We start from the raw sequence: 16,876 nt of genomic DNA, 5'->3' as shown, positions 1-16,876 counted from the left end.
ACTATATTATGTGAGAAAAAAATATATATGTGTCCCATTCTATTGCTATTTGTTACGTAATGACTCTAATAATGATAAATCTGTACACTATAGAAACCAAGTGGACAAGAAAAAAATACATTCCCAATACCAATTATAAATGAAATATATGAAGAACCAGTTAAGAAATTCAGATCACCAAAACTATAATTTTATCAATAATCAGATTGGGGTGAAGCTAAGTCATTCCGTTAAGTAGGAAGTTACCTGCTTAGTATCAGTCAAGATTCATTAAGGAATACTGATTCTTTGCTAAATGAGGCAAACTGCTGTTATATAAGATACAGTTCCTTATCTAAGATACAGGATATAACAGACACACAGACAATAAATAATGGACTTATGCCACATTGCATCCATACTAGTAATATGGTTTCTTAAATTCCACAAGTATATTGTAGAATGGTCAACTGAAATTTTGCAAAATATCATTGCAATAAAATTACTGAAGACAGGAAATTTGGTTCTTACATCTTGAACAAAACTGCAGCAGTTCAAAAGCAACGATTTATGAGCAGTAAAGTACACATTGAGTTTTCTGAGGCCGACTGTACCAAAGTACATATGATACGTTTGAATAGGCTGAAAATGAGATTATAGAATCTGAGAGAGAGTTCAATGAGTCGAAAGGAGTCAAGAGCATCACTCCAGACAAGGCATATCCAGTTTAAGATGGAAAAACAATCTGTAGTGGTGAGATTTTGGACCATCCTTTGGAAGGTAATACATGGTAATGCTTCCCATGTCAAGTGCCATGGTAATGCTTATATCTAATTGTTCCCAGATAACTCAATCATTCCAGCATTAATAATATTTATCTGCCTTAGACCAGTTAGCATTTGACCAGATAGCTCTGATGTTCACAATTTTTCTGCATTAAATTGATACAGGGCTTAAAATGATGTGAAGGTGTAAAAGGAATCTCTCTCTCTCTCTCTCTCTCTCTCTCTCTCTTGTACTTATAAAGAACCTGCAAGGAAATTTCTTTTTGCTGTTTTATTTCATTTACCATTGTATTCATGGTTTGTTGCAACAATAAAAAAATGTAAATTGACTGATGAGAAACCAAAGGTGCAATTGTTAGCATCAATAAAGTGTCTCTCTCTCTCTCTCTCTCTCTCTCTCTCTCTCTCTGTCTCTCTCTCTCTCTCTCACTTCTTATATCTAAGTTTTCAATAAATTACAATGAAAATACAATTGGTACATCTCAAATCTATATTAAGTTTTCAACAACCAAAGATGTCCTTTAATTGAAAACAGCAATGTTAAAGTATCAGAGTAAAATTCATCTCAGTCAGTCATTACATGGCACAGGAAAGTGATATCAATTGTTTAAGTATGTCAGCCTCTTAAAAGTCATATAAGATGAAATGGAGATAAATTTCATTCAAATAATGGTTGAATGACTTGGAAAAATAAAAACAGGGATAAAATCTATAAGAACACCATAGTCAGTCTTCAGGAACTAAAACCTAGTTAATAATGAATATATACAAATGTACCTAATTAGAACTTTATGGTTTTACCAAGACAGATTCTACATAATATATCATTAAATTATGTTAAATACAAAATCTAGTTCTTTTATTATACATGTACATTCTATAAAGAAACTATTTTCATTCATTCATATCTGTTAAGCATGTGTTAAAAATTAATTTTCTTGGCAAAAAGTTATCACTACTTGTAAAAAGTTAAATGCACTATACTTCAAACAAATGTTAATTACAATGGGAACAATTTACACCTCCACTACTTTTTTTTTTTCATAACTACCATATTAAAAAAACTACATCATTAGAGCGGGAAAGGACAATGTTACTATGACAACCATGCTTGCATCTTTTGACAACAATGGTGGAGTATGTTAGGTACCTGTTGCAGCATACACAGTGCCTACATCCAGTTTGTAGTTTCCGAGCGGCTTGTTGGATCGGAGGAGACGTCCCGACTGACAAACCTACAGACAGCAGTGACACATAAGTTACAGGTCGGGCCAATAAACAGCCACCACTTCATGACCCAAAGTGGTGCCACCATGCATTCAAAGCCATGCATGGTAACGATCATTTCCATTGGGAATCGGCCATGCATTGGTTATAATTTCTGGGGCAGGGTTTAGCCATGCATGGAATGAGGTCACCTAAGGTCAGGCAATAGGAACTTCTTTGATGGAATAGTAACTTCACACACATATGACAACATTGCAGAGAAGTACACACTTAAGTTTATATCATTATTTTTTTTAAAAAAGCAACGAAAAAATACACAGATTATTTCAAAATATCTTGTTCATTTGTTAAGTATTCGAACTTAAAGAAGTGCAATATGAAAAATAATATTTAAGTATTTTAAATCTATATTTTTAAGGTACCTATATATTTGTACTTTTAAACTAATGCCTGTTAGTTCATCATCTTAGAGCAGCCATTTTTCCACCAAGTCTTAGCAAATGGTGGGACATATAGCATGAAAAAAAAAAATTGTTTTCTTTGGAATACATTGCCCTGTCGCATTATCTCCCCTACTTCTGATTTTGAATTGAAGTTCCATAGAGGAGTATTTATGTTAGTTTATATAGACATTCAGGTAAACAGTCAGATTAATCAGCGAATACCTTGGGAAATTCAGAATACATGTACATGTATATAATTAGCAAAAATAGAGGACTGAAAAATGATATTTCTAGAAGAAATTTTGGGAGAGAGCAATTATTATTTTTTCCATCAGAAGATTTGCAATGTCATTGATTCATTAGTAATGGTTAAGATCCATATGGGTTTCTTTTTTGATGTATCAATACAATTAGAGAGCATTTTGTCCAATAATAAGCATTTCAAAGCTATATGTTTAAACTTTTCAACAATTCTAAAGTTGATTCTTTTTATGCATCACAAAAAGTCACATTTTCAGGTTTGTAAGAGTTTGGAAAATCTAAATTAGATTACCTTAGATAAAAATGTACAAAAAACAGTGATTGTGAAAACCAATATGATACATAGTATACAAGCATGCATTGGACAAAAAGCTGTAAAAATCTCCATTTCTTAATGTCTTTTTACCTCTAAGAATAATTGAGGTTCAACAGTTCTGTGATATTTTCTCAATTCAAAAATCTTTTAAGACTTTGAAAAAAAAATGGAGATTTTGCCCATACTGTGCCACCATGCACCAGAAGAAACATGCCAATGGGGAAACTTAATTGGGAAAAAATAAAACATTCTACCATTTTGTAGATAAACAGTTGCAACATCTATCTTGAAAAATCCAACAATTGTGCCGGCACGCAATAATTTGCGTGAATGAAGGACCTAATATATAAATAACATAATCATCATCTTTGTTAAAATAAAATAATAAAACAACAATAAGCAAAATTGTATTCTGAATTTTATATGCATTTAACTGCATTAGAAGAATTGTTTATAGGACAGCAAGAACAATTAAATCTTGCTTAATCTCATAATTATAATGGCTACCTGTCCAATTTGGATTTAGTGTCAAGCACTAAATTCAAATCTTTTGATGCAAAAAGTTATTCTTTTTTAACTACAAGAAATAAAACACAAAATAAAGATCTATGGGTCCTGATACTACCAGCTTCATAAAAACAAAATTAGGCTCGTTACACTACAATTTAATAGAGGAATACATGGGGTAGTTAACTTTTTTTATTGCTTATAAATTGGCTACTGATTGTCTGCAATGCTGCAATGTAATTGATAAATTGCTCTTTATATACATATATCAATAAACTTTCCTGACCTTTTTCTTCACCAAAGAAAAAAAAAATTAAGACAGCAACATTCAAAACAATTCATATATGAAGAATTTTCCAAGAAAATACTGGGCATTGATTGGACATTTAATTTGAGACATTTGCAACAAATACTCACCGTCAGAGTGACAATCTTATCAAACAGCATCGCTGGGGCCATGTGGAAATCAAACACAAAATACTGGTGGAAAAAAAATAAAAAACTATAATTTGTCAACATTACCTTTAATTACTTAGACAATGATAAAGGAATTCAGATCACCTATCAATTTCTTCTAGCATTTTACGAAATTAAGATTTCTGCAATCTCAGCAAGTGAAATCTACAAGATAGAAATGCCAGCTTTCACATTAGAGTTGCAGTGTTGCTATATCTGGAGCCTACCTCGTTGTAGTACGGACAATTAGTAGACTCCTTTACGCTGGTGTACTTTTTCTGGTCCCCCACCTGTACACAAACCACTGGGTCCATGTTGAGCCCGGCCAGCTGCCGCGCCTCTATCACTGTGATACACACCTTAATAAATTTCGTCCAAAATATAGAACTACTTCATACTCTGAACCAATTTCTTGTTGCTTGCGAGAAGTATTTGTGAAATTCAGGAGTGCCATCCAGTCATGAATTGTCACAGTAAAACATACAGTATCTTACCATATCAAATTAATGAAATATTTTTTATGATAGTATCTTATAAATTGAAATAATTTTGCCAATAATTTTTCATGGAATTTATCTGGAATTGAGAAATGTCTCGTGTATACGTAAGCACTTTTGCATGGTTACTGCATGGATAGTGGAGTGTGTGAAAGTTAATTAACTCAACTGAAGTCGTCCATCAAGGCATTATAGAAGACAAACCTGAAAGTCCTGAGCTTTCATAGAAGCTGGCTCTATTCTTGGTACTTTGTCTTTGGATCTAAAATAAAATCTCTCAATGAGGCCTCATTTTTATTTGATAAAATCCTTAACTTAAGGGAATTTGAAAAAAAACCTCTAATGCCAGTAATGCTTGCAACAAAGAGTTTTGACTCCCGTTTGAGGTTTACTTCTTGATTGCTTTGTCTGTTTTCCATATTTAAGATCAATTGTGTGGGCTGCATCGATCATATAATATCTTTAAATTATAGCTGTTATTGTAGAATTTGAATTCATTATTCTCTATTCTATAATCATTCTTTGCAAATTTCAGAAGGATGCAGCAAATAATAAAACTAAACTTCTAACAGAAAACAGCTTCATTAATTTTGATGCTTGCATAACTCTACGTTGTGTTTATCTAAATGGATCTTCCTAAATGGAGCTAATAAGATGATTTATTTTACCTATTTAGACATTGCAAAAAAAAAAAACAAATCAAAGAAAGAACAAAATCTCTTAGAAAAATCTTAATGTATCAATTTACATGCAGTCTGATATATGTCAATGCCATACCAATTGACTATAGGCAAAAACAAAACCTTAGAAGTTATAATCTTTTTTTTTAGCTGCTTCAGAGTACTAAGTGAATCAATAATGACCTTTTAAAACTGGGGATTCCTGCTGATATTGAACCATGACCTTCACTTTCTTGGTCGTCGTCAAGGTTACTGTCCTTTCCACCTCCCACCATTGAGGCAATCTCTGCAGCTTTTGCATCTAGGCTTGGATCTGTCAAAACAAGAATAATTTTCCCCCCTCATCAAAACAAGTACATTGTATTGTATTTCTTATTGCATAACACACCAGTCAAATTGCTGGCACTGATTAGAGTGACAAATATCAAGTATTTGACATTGACCACACTATCTAATTCTCTCATATCTCCTATTTAAGAATTTAATGCCATATGGAAGATTCAGAATGACATGAATCAGGCATAATGTGTTTCACATAAATTTCACAAATATTTCTCAAGTGATTTTTACATCTTAAAGGCACTACCATGAATTTCTTGTAAGAAAATTCACAAGAAATTCATGTGAAGTGTTCAAGTGACTATGATATGAGTTTGTATTATCTGACACAAAGTGTTTTCATATCAAATAATTGTGTGAAAATTTTTACATGAAATTCAAGTAAAATTATAATTTCATATTAAACAATTTCATAAGAATTTTTTATCAATGCTCTTTTCATGCAAAATTATGTTAGTCAAATTTAGCCGAGTATAAATCAAACAAATAGATGGGAGAGTAGCGCAATAATCTAGCCCTTTCCTTTTTTGGGGGAGGGGAGTGGAGGAGAGAAAACGTCAGATAAAAATAATCGTAGAGACTACATTATAGCAGCAAATGAGAGAGAGGCACCAATCACCTGTCTCTATGTCATCTATCAGTGACTGTTTGTCGTCCATGTCAGGAACGCCTCCGCCCGCTCGCTGTTTGGAGACCGTCATCATCATCTTCACCACAGAAGACAGATTCTTGGTGCTAAATAAGAAAAAAACAGCCATATTTGTCATTTATTTTTAAATATGCTGCTGCTATATTTTACATACCAAGGTATCAATACATAAAACAAGAAATCATTAAGATAAATAAATTTAGTAAATAAAGAAAAATATATAGTACAAAGCTGGTTGGAGAAGCTTGGTGCAGTTTTTTGACAAGACAAAGGATATATTGACTAACTGTACATCGAGAGCTTTCTGCCAGTTTTTTTTTTCATATTTACAGAATAAATTGAAAGCTTACTCTTATTCAGAAATTCAATTCATAATAATAAATCATTATATATATTTCCAAATGCAATTACACCTAATATATTAAAAATGAAAATATTTCCACTAAGATCAGTTAACACGTTTCCTTTATTTTTGTACAAACTAAATAGTTTATGGGTTATTTCATATATTCCTATTTTGCAACTGAAGTAATTTGAAATAAATTCCCTGCTATAACTTCTACAGATAATACTTTATCTGTATTAATGTCCAATTAAAAGGCAATTTCTGTTAATTGTTTACTTTGTAATATTGTGGGTTTTTCATTACTGTACAATTAATATTATTTGGTCAGTACCTTAATTAAAATACACTAAATTTCAGTATCTTAAATTGACATCATTATTTCTATATAACTAAATAATTTGTGATGCCAATTTTGTCAAAAAAAAAATGAGCAGCGAAACTAAAATTGTTGATCGGGTACTATCAAAATCGTAATTTTGCAAGTTGCTTTTAGTAATACATGTACTACATATTGAAACTGAAATATAAAGCAAGTCTTTCCTCAACTCTATGTCCAGTGTTCATACTTTTATGTAGCTTGGTATTTTGCACTAATGTCCTCTCTATGGTCAATGAATCAATGACATTCATGCACTAAGAACACTGGACATAAGTTAAGGCTGTCATAGTTGTAGTTGTCAACAATTAAGACAACGATTTTCGATCATCAATGGTTGCTATTTTGTCTAGTTGACAACTTTCTGCTAAAGACTTTTAAAAATCTTATTTATTAATTTATTTATCAATAATTTATTTTCAGCATTTATACAAATAGGTGGTTTTATTATTTATCAAAGAAATTGTTATCTGAATAATGTAAATATTGTGATGAAAAACTACCCCTTGATCATGCAGATACATGCACTAGCAATATACTCTTCTCTATAATTAATACATCAATTTATTTTGAAGTACAATTGTTTTTAAATTGCAATTTCAATCAAAAAAGTAAATTTTATCAAGTGTTATCATATCCAAAAGGATGACCATATATACGCACTGCCTTTAACTATCAAATGGAACTATTCAGAGCAACTTCAAGAAAAATTTTGTTTATCTTTGAACCATTACAACCATGCAGGCATTTCCTCTAGAGAAATAGGGATTCCTGATCCGATATTCCTTGAAATAATTACTGTCCCAAATCTGATACTTTCCGTCAACCCACACAAAAGTTTTATTGCCATCTTATCTGCTCCATTTTCAACTTAACAAATGTAAAGTTTATTGTAGATTTAGAATGACAAATTTTCAGATTTATTTCTAAGGGGATGTCTCTAATGTAAAATTAACATTGTGATATCAGAATCCTGAAAATACGTCAAATATGCAATTACTTTATAAACCAACTTTTCAACCAATGAAGTACTGCATGCATGCATAATATATGACATGGTAATTCAGGAGTACAATTCAAACTATCCTCAACATCAATATGTAAAGATAAAAGTTGCACTTCATCCTCTGAATCCAATACCAGTTGGTGCAATGAAAGTCAAGTTAAACGGAGACATTGACTTTACAACTTTATAAAGAGGATTAGAGCCATCAAAATAAATTGTTTCCCAACAACCTCATACAGATCCATATAAGGTGACAAAGTGCAAGCCTTTGTCGTTGCTTCTGAGCCTACAGAGGCTGATTGGAACATATAACTACAAACACTTTACTGTTGTTGTCTTTCACTCTCCTCTAAAATTTAGTTTATTAGTTTGAATTTCTAATTGAGGCATTATGATTCCCAAAGGATTTGCTAAAAAAAATGCTTTATATATATTAACTAGCTGAACTCATGGCTATAATTGTTAAGAAGCTCTTTTGCATACTACACTCTTTGGAGTTCCATAAAATTTGACTTCTATCATTTCAAAGTCCAAACGATTAGTGCTTGCATGTCTGCAACTTAATAATTATCATAGAACAATTTTTAAAAAAATTAAAAACTTGCATCAGCCTAATACAATAAATTTCCTTTGGATATCAGTGCAAGATATCAGGGTTATGATTATACTTCCAAACCCTGTATGATAACAACTTTCTTAATCTATTCTGGTTTACTTTTCCCTCTGGAATCATAGTACAAGTACATAGAAAACTGTTTTGACTGTTACTATAGGCTTTATTTCACTGGTAATGGTAAGTATTTTATACGGTTGAACGTAATTATCTCAAATACTGATATCTCGAATACAATGGATATGTCGAAGTGATTTGTAAGTCACATCCACTTATTTTTAAAGTATTTTACCCTAAAAATTTCGAATATCTCGAAATTTTTAACAGTCCCATCTATAGTTCTAGATAATGAAGTTTGACAGTACTAGTATATAAACGTCTTTTGAAAAAATAAAAAGAGTTCTGCACCTGTAAGTGAAAGATGAAACAGTGAACTGTAACTGCCTGTAGTAGGGTAACGGAGTCTCACATTCATTGATAGTTATAGCTTAGGGAGAGGTTCCCTAGTACAGATATAAACCCCATTAAGTCTATAGATGGAGTATTCTTGTGCTTCCCATGGGAAATTCAAGCAGTCAGTGAATTTCCTACACAGTACAACCATGTGTTCAGACAGTCACATTGTTACTTGTTAAAACCAACAGGAGAATTACATAAAAAAAACCTGAAGCCATTGTAAACGAACAAATCTATTTTCGCACCACGAGCTCATAAATGATGGATTTTATTTCATTTTAGAGATACAGTGTTTCCAACTGACACATTTTATCCGTTTTGAAAGCAGCCCAGCTAGCTTAGGACTATCATCCATCAAAACCTTTTCCAATGATTCCTGAGTAAATTTGTGAATGGGATTCTATGGTTTCAGACACATGCTATCAATCAGCATCCATTGAACCATTGTTATGGTATTGATGAAAATACCAACCACCATCGTACCTGATGAGGCGAACTATCTTATTACACAATACAAATCCCCATTCTGTTCCTTCATTAAACTGATAACCCACTTAGACTGACTGCATTTACTGAGAATTAACAAAAGTTAACCTGGAGTTTTGCATTTAAAGTTGATTGAAATAAAACTCTGTTAATTATATGTTTTCACCATATTTAGTTGTTCAACATGGATGTTGTAAAAGCAGAGAATTCTTTATATTACGCGAGTACTTATTTCCGCGATCCCGCTGGTTTGCATCAAATCACGAGAATATAAAATTGCGAACGTAGAACATTTCACCTTATTTTTTTATAACTGTCAATTCTCAGAAAGTAACGGCGAGAATTTAAAAATCTGCGAAGTGTGCTTCTCGCAATTTTACACGTATATTAACTCCTCGCGTTTAATTACGAATCTACAGTACCTTACTTTGCAATCATTTTAGCTTTGATTTGACATGAGAGACAAATTAAGCTGTAAATTCAGATATTACTATATACTGGTAATTCCCTTTATCTTTCTACATTGCAGAAATGATACTGTTAGTCTTAACTTCTGAGGTGTTAAGTTTTAACTACGAATTCAAGAAAAACTGTAGCCAATGGTATAAATGTCTATGGCAAAATTTTCACTACTTACACATACATTTGTTGCTTCATTTTCCTTACTTCTCACATTTCAAATTCAAAAAAATAAATTAAAAAAAAAAACTTTTGTGTGAAAAAGGGGGCTAAAAGTACAAATCTTGAAAAATAAAGCAATAAGTATACAGTTATTGAAAGTATTTTAGAAAGTATTAAGTTTCAGGGTTGGTTGGCCATAAAAAGAATTTCTGTAAAAGATTTCATCACTAAGAGCCCAGTAGAACACTTACTCCCTCTAGCTCTAGTGCATTTTAGTGTATGATTGAATATACATCAACTAGATCTGACAGTGGATTGGAGAACTAGTTTCGGCCTTTTGTAAAGTGTCAAATCTCCATTTGTGAGCGCTGTACTTGAACACTTTCATCGGAACAATCAGTGTCACAAATCTTGTAAAATTGATGGCTGCTATAAGATTATTTCATTACCGCCTCCAGTAAAAATTCTGTTATATCTGGTTATATACAATGTGAACTTTCGTAAATCATATTAAGGTTTCATATTTTTGTTTTTATTTGGATGATGTAATATTTACAGTGTTCTGGCTGAACTCTGTTATATGCAACCTCTATCACCATCATTTGGTAGGTAGCTAAATCATATGGTCCCACATGGGTCAGTGGCCTTTTGTTCATTACACAGGAGAGAAAGAGGGATGAATGCAATTTATTTCCCCCCCAAAAACAATGAATACTATTAGCTCTGTAATAGCATACTCAAATCACAAATAGCATTAACTCTATATAAAAAAAACAAACAAAAAAAACCCCGAAAAATAAAACAAATTAAAATTTGGATGGATACTAGCTAACAAGCTGTCAGAAAAAAGCCCTTTATTTAATACTCCATAGCAATCTGAACAGTATTACAAATTTGTTTAAAATTACGCTCTAGGATGCAAATCACAAAGCTTATCCTTCCGGCCAATCAAACAAAATCAGTAATTTCTCTGTACGAACTATTAATACATACTGCCTTGGTGACCTTCCACCCGACCTCTTGGACTCCAGACTGAGCTTAGATCCATGGATTGACTTGGATGGGCTGCCAGTGGAGATGATGGATTCTGAGTCCACACTGCTGCGTTCCAGATTCCGGAAATTCTGATCCTCCTCAGTGAGGGGGGATCGAAGTTCTTCAGAGGTGAGTCTATCAAAGCCTCCTTTCTGCCACATACCCACTGATCCATCTGGAGCATTGTATACAAGTTCAAAGGTCACGGAGGTCTGGAAAATAGATTTCATAGTAAACTTTGAAGTATAGTTAAACATAAGTTTACTTAATTAATGAAAATACTTAACATCAGGAACCATAAATTAACTAGACATCATTGAGATGGTCAACATCTCAAAGAGCCCTAACTTTAAGAAATGGCATTAGGATGGAAATCATTTGATAGGACTTTGCTTTGACCTTGACCTCTCACTAAGAAATCTAGGAAATTTTATCAAAAACATACCCTTTTTCTGAAAAGCTCTCTGTCGGTGAAATACGAAAGATAGAAAAATAAGTCCCTGAAAAGGAGATTTTATATAGAGGTCTACAATGACCTTGGCATTTGATATACCGGAATATAAACTTATTTCGAGGTCACTCAGAACCTAACATTACCTACATGCAGTGTTTCGGTAAAGCTTAAATAACTTTAGAAGCAAATTTATGGTTCAAAGATATCTCCTAATAATATAATGCTCAATATTTAACCTAGTGATGTGGTTCAAGGTCACTACATCCTTAATCCACAATCACCCTAAATGTGAAGGCTGACAAAGATGGGGTTATGGGGAAAGAATATATGGTTCAAAGGGTTTTTTTCTACAGGTCTGACATGACCTTGAACTTTGACCAAATTTTTTTTAAAATTTTACAGCACCTGGAGGCCCTGTAAGCTTTCAGAGCAGGTTCTAATTAACACTGACCAAGAAAATGGGTATGGCTATGCAATTTCATTTAATTGTCTAGCTTTACTTGTAGGCTAGCTATAAAACTTATTTTTAATATCTGCTCACTGACAGTCAAATGAATACTAAAGTGACAAACCAGTACTTTAAATCAAATTAAGAGATAAAGTGAATTATATATATGTCAGCATAAAATGAATGAGCTCTGCACCTAGCGCCCAAACAAGGAGGTGTGCGATCTAGCTGAGACCAGATCCTCAGGGGTACATGATGCTCAAAATATTTTTGAAACACTCCCAGAACAAGACAGAAATTTCCACCATAATGATAAAATCATGCATGGTTGATTTCAAGAGCGTACCAAACACTGGAAAATTTTAAGGACAGTTACCAGTATATACCGATTGAGTTTCTCTAAAGAATGAAGCTACTTCTGAATTGTTCATTTCAACCCCAGAACACTGGTCTCATGGGTTTTTTAAGATGCATACCAGTGTATTACCAGCACAGTAATGTGTCGCAAATTACAATACTATATGGAATGATAATGCAGAAAGAGGAAATTCTTGGCTTTCTTGTTGTGATCATTGCAATTCCAGATTGCCTGTACTTATCATACATTTGCAAAAGTATACCGGTATATCAATGACCATTTCAAAAAGATACCTAAACATACTGGAAACCAAGAGAATTTATGGCAATGAATGGACATTCCGTGTCAAAGGTCATTCACAACTTTACAATAAGAATTGAGAGTCTTTTCTGTAGTTATATACAGTGAGGACAAATCTGATTGGTATAAGTGCACTGGTATGTCTGCATCATTACTAGGGAGCATCAATGATGCTTATGGTTAAGCTGTCAAGCTGAAGAACTTAGATTGCTGTGCTGAGCCAATCATCCCCCAAGCTTTGGTCTAGGTCAGTGGGGCTTAACTATAGAAGTCCAATGAACTCCACAGAACTTACAGCGAATAAAACATTCATGTCTTCATTAATGCACTGGCAAAATTTATTAAGAGTATAAAAACTGCTAATGAGCCTTGATGAGACTAATAACAAGATTTCATAAAAATAAACTCGATCAATACTGGGAAAAGAGAACTGGTGTCTCTAGAAATGCATAAAAGCTGCAAAAAACTGCAGGCTTTTATTTCTGAACGGTGAAGCAGATCTTGAAACTTTTACTTAATTTAACATGGCTTGCTAATTTCTTCATGCATCTTCAAATAAATAGAAATGAGTAGCAACTGTGTGAACTCAGCTGCTCATGGTTGTGTCATGAACTTTTTAATATAGCAGGGAATGACAAGCATGTAGCCATGAATAGGATGGTCAATGTTTAATATTCTGGCAGGTTCTGTCCAAGGTAGTAATTACGAACACTTTATTGAGTCCCCTGTGTGGATGGCAGAATCCCCCAGAAGCCAATTCCTGAACAATCAATATCAGAGTTTCTGTATTCACAGACAGTCATTTCTCTCTCTCTCAAAGGCCACTGACGTAGGTATATCTACAAAAGGGGCATCTGAAAGTGAAGACTTTCTGATGGTGGTACTTTGGCTAATTAAATAAATTGCAACAACTTCCATTTTTACAACTCAAGGATGTATGTCATTACCTTAAAATAATACTGCAAATTGACAATCTGCCACAGGAGTGCCATTAAAAAAGAGTATTTATTTGGAACATTTCATATATTTATCATGTTAAATTATAATATGATAAAATACACAAAAGGAATGCATACAAAAAGGTTTCTTTCATTCATAAATTCCCTGTGGAATTTTTCTGACTTATACTGGAATCAATATGAAGGAGAAAATGTTTTTTACATTAATAAAGCATACAAATATAATTAAAAACTGCACCAAAAGTAACACTTTATAACAACTATTAGAGAACTAGTGACTTTACACTTTAAGTAAAAATAAATTATGAATAAGTAATTAAGCAGTTTCGGTCTTTTTTTTCCTTTACTGTGGCACAAAGGGCATGTAAAGAATTTATCAATGAAACTTGACAGAACTAAATTTTTTTTTTAATTTTTTTTTTTGGGGGGGGGGGGGGGGGGGTTAACATATCAAAAGTTTAATTTAATATACACACCATTACTCATTCTTTTTTCACCATGCAATTTTAACCTCAGACTTCCTACATTTTATCTAACTGAAATGCTCTGGCAATCTTTAAAATGGGTTGCTATAAATTTTACTGTTGCACAGATCATGGCACGTACTACATATTCTATGGCACAACGTACATGTATATTATATATTTAAGTGACACAAAAAATGTTTACTTGGGCACTTGTTAAGAAGTAGAATATTAAGGGTGTTATTTACTCAGGGTTTGAGTTCTCAAATTCCGATTGTTATAAAGTTCAATGTAATGAGTAAAATTTGTTCTAAACACAAAAAGTATTTATGAAATGAATTATTATTGACAAAACATTCAATAGTTTTACTTTATTATGAAATTAGGCTCAAACAAAAATTGACTTTTAGTCAAACAGAGGAAATTCGGACTATATTTTGCAGATTTTGTTTTCAGCTAAAAGTTTTTTGGCAGTAGTCTAATATTTAAAGTTAGGATTTTATATTTAAGTGTATGTAATTTTGCATATTTTCCGTTAGTTTTACCTCACTTATTCATAAAAATAATCTTATGGCACGAATAATAAAAATATTGAAAAATGCTTAAAAACGATAAAAGACGTACACCATATCTCAAAATTTTGATCATTGACCTCATATAGATTTTATGCCAACAGAATAAGGTCAATATAAGTAGTTCAATACCATAAATGTTTTTGTATTATCATCATTCAATTTTTTGTAAAATTGAATCAAAAATGGGAAGGGATTTGAAAAATGATAGAGGAAATTCGGACTGAATTATTTTAAAAAATGTATGCTGAAATCTTAATGTTGTGTACTTATTTATTGCCACTACCATTCATAAAGTGTATCATATTTTTTAAAGTGTTTAATTATTTGTAATATTTTTTAATTAAGAAAATCTCAATCGTAGTGTAAAATTTTATCGGATTTTTCTTGATTTTTCAATAAATATTCAATGGCCATTAACTCAAAAAGTAGGTCATTGACCTACTTTTCTGAAAGTGAAAAATAACAATACAAGCAAAGGTCTATAACACACATTAAAACATTTTCGTTATGCAATCCTTTGTTATTTTAAACTATTTTATAGTATAAAGTACTTGTAGATTTGAAAACAAACCCAAAAAGTTACCTGTGAGTGTCCAATTAGTTTCCAAAAACTGTCCATTATTTTAAAGAATGGACAGTGAAATCTGCCCAGTAAAAAATAATGAATAGTAATTGTAAACTTATTGGACAGGTACAGTTGACGTGTAATAAAACAAATACCATGCAAAGCCATACATCTGAGAACAAAATGAAATTTAATTAAGCATGCTTTGAAATATAATAATCCAAATGAATTGACACAGCTCTGTAAAATAATTCAAATGCACTGGTACATGAGTGGAAAAATAATCCAAATGCAGTTGTATACATGTATACATGGAATCAGGAAAATCCAGATTTGACTTTGCCTCCGTTTTCTTAGATAAACCACTCCGTATTAATCATCCAAATCCTGCTGATTCAGAGGTTTTAAAAACCTATTATTGCTCTCTACCTCTTGACTGGCGTTAATCATATCTTCATCAGAGATATCAGAAAAGACACAGTTCTGAATTAAATCAAAATCTGGCACAGCCTCCATATCTAGAATGTCACTTAGAACACCATCCGTGTTTGGATTATTTTCATAATCATCCTTGCATTTTGACTGAGTTATTTTTAGAAAATGCTTTCTCCATCAGAGGAAGACATCTCGATACTAAAACACAAGTTGTGTGAATGAATAAAAAATCATGCAGTTCCTAAAAAGTCACCTGTACCTGTCCACTAAGTAGACAATTGAAACAGAATTCTACTCAGGACTACATTTTTGTTAGGGGTGGTTATAAATAGCTCTATTTTCATTGTCTACTGGTGTACCTGTTGAAGTCCATTCTTAAAACAAAAGAGGAGAATGTTTTAAGTCGGATATAAGCCTCAAACTGTCCATTCTGTGAGAGAAAGAACTGATCTCGGCCCTTCGGGCCTCGATCAGTTCTTTCTCTCATAGAATGGACAGTTTTTGGCTTATATCCTTTACATAGATGGTTTTTCATTATCATCAGTGGATTTTTTTTTCATTCTGAGTAAACGTCATCCTTAAGGCTTACATGTAGAACATTGGGAAGCTGTTCTCTGGTGCAAAAGAATACATGATGATAATGAATGTTGTTCCTATAAATGGCGAAAGTCTTACCAGTGAGCTAAAACATTGCAGGTGAAGGTTTTAGAATTTTGTTTTTGTAGGTATATTTTTGAAGTGAGGCAGCTATTTCTGTGTTGGAGTTGATAATCTTTTCATATCTTTCAAATTTATTTTGGAAAAACTTTAACTCTTAAAAATGGATTTCTAGAGAGCAATTGCAAATTTTACTGCATTTCCTTTGTAAAAAAAATTGGTAATCATAAGCAAACTCCTCTTAATAGCAAAAGCTGCTACCATTACAATACTGTGGCTGCATGGTCTTCTCATGCAAAGGAGACTCCGAGACATACATATTTTTTTCTTGCATGTAAAAGCTTGCTAGTTTATGACTTGATTCCATCTTCAGAGATGTTTTTCCTTATGCTGAAAACAACCAAGTTTTGAGAGATTGTATGTTCTCTCTTTTTAACCTTTTTATTTTTTTGCAGATATAAATTATCTTTAAATAATTTATTTACCAAACAATACATAAACATTATTTGATATTCATGAAGCCATTTACCCAAAACACTCATATCACAAATATAAAGTACAATGCCTCAAGGCTGTGCCAAAT

General features: G+C 32.4%; 1 protein-coding gene across 11 annotated transcripts in view; it reads right to left on the bottom strand.

The window, feature by feature from the left end:
- Positions 1 to 16,876, bottom strand: part of LOC105318381 (otoferlin) — an 84,805-nt gene that overhangs the window by 47,042 nt on the left and 20,887 nt on the right. For 9 of the 11 annotated variants that reach the window (XM_066067729.1, XM_066067731.1, XM_034456806.2 and 6 more), the window contains 7 exons: positions 11,037 to 11,290; positions 6,110 to 6,225; positions 5,335 to 5,464; positions 4,676 to 4,733; positions 4,202 to 4,333; positions 3,936 to 3,998; positions 1,915 to 1,999 (listed from right to left, as the gene is read on the bottom strand). In XM_066067729.1, the coding sequence (XP_065923801.1) occupies positions 1,915 to 1,999; positions 3,936 to 3,998; positions 4,202 to 4,333; positions 4,676 to 4,733; positions 5,335 to 5,464; positions 6,110 to 6,225; positions 11,037 to 11,290 (838 nt within the window). Of the gene's footprint in view, positions 1 to 1,914; positions 2,000 to 3,265; positions 3,351 to 3,935; positions 3,999 to 4,201; positions 4,334 to 4,675; positions 4,734 to 5,334; positions 5,465 to 6,109; positions 6,226 to 11,036; positions 11,291 to 16,876 lie in introns of all 11 variants that reach the window. The other 2 variants (XM_066067730.1, XM_066067737.1) reach the window with 1 other exon arrangement.

This window comes from Magallana gigas, chromosome 7 (genome assembly GCF_963853765.1).
Source record: "Magallana gigas chromosome 7, xbMagGiga1.1, whole genome shotgun sequence".
NCBI lineage: Eukaryota > Metazoa > Mollusca > Bivalvia > Ostreida > Ostreidae > Magallana > Magallana gigas.
This window is presented reverse-complemented; position numbering and strand designations above follow the sequence as displayed.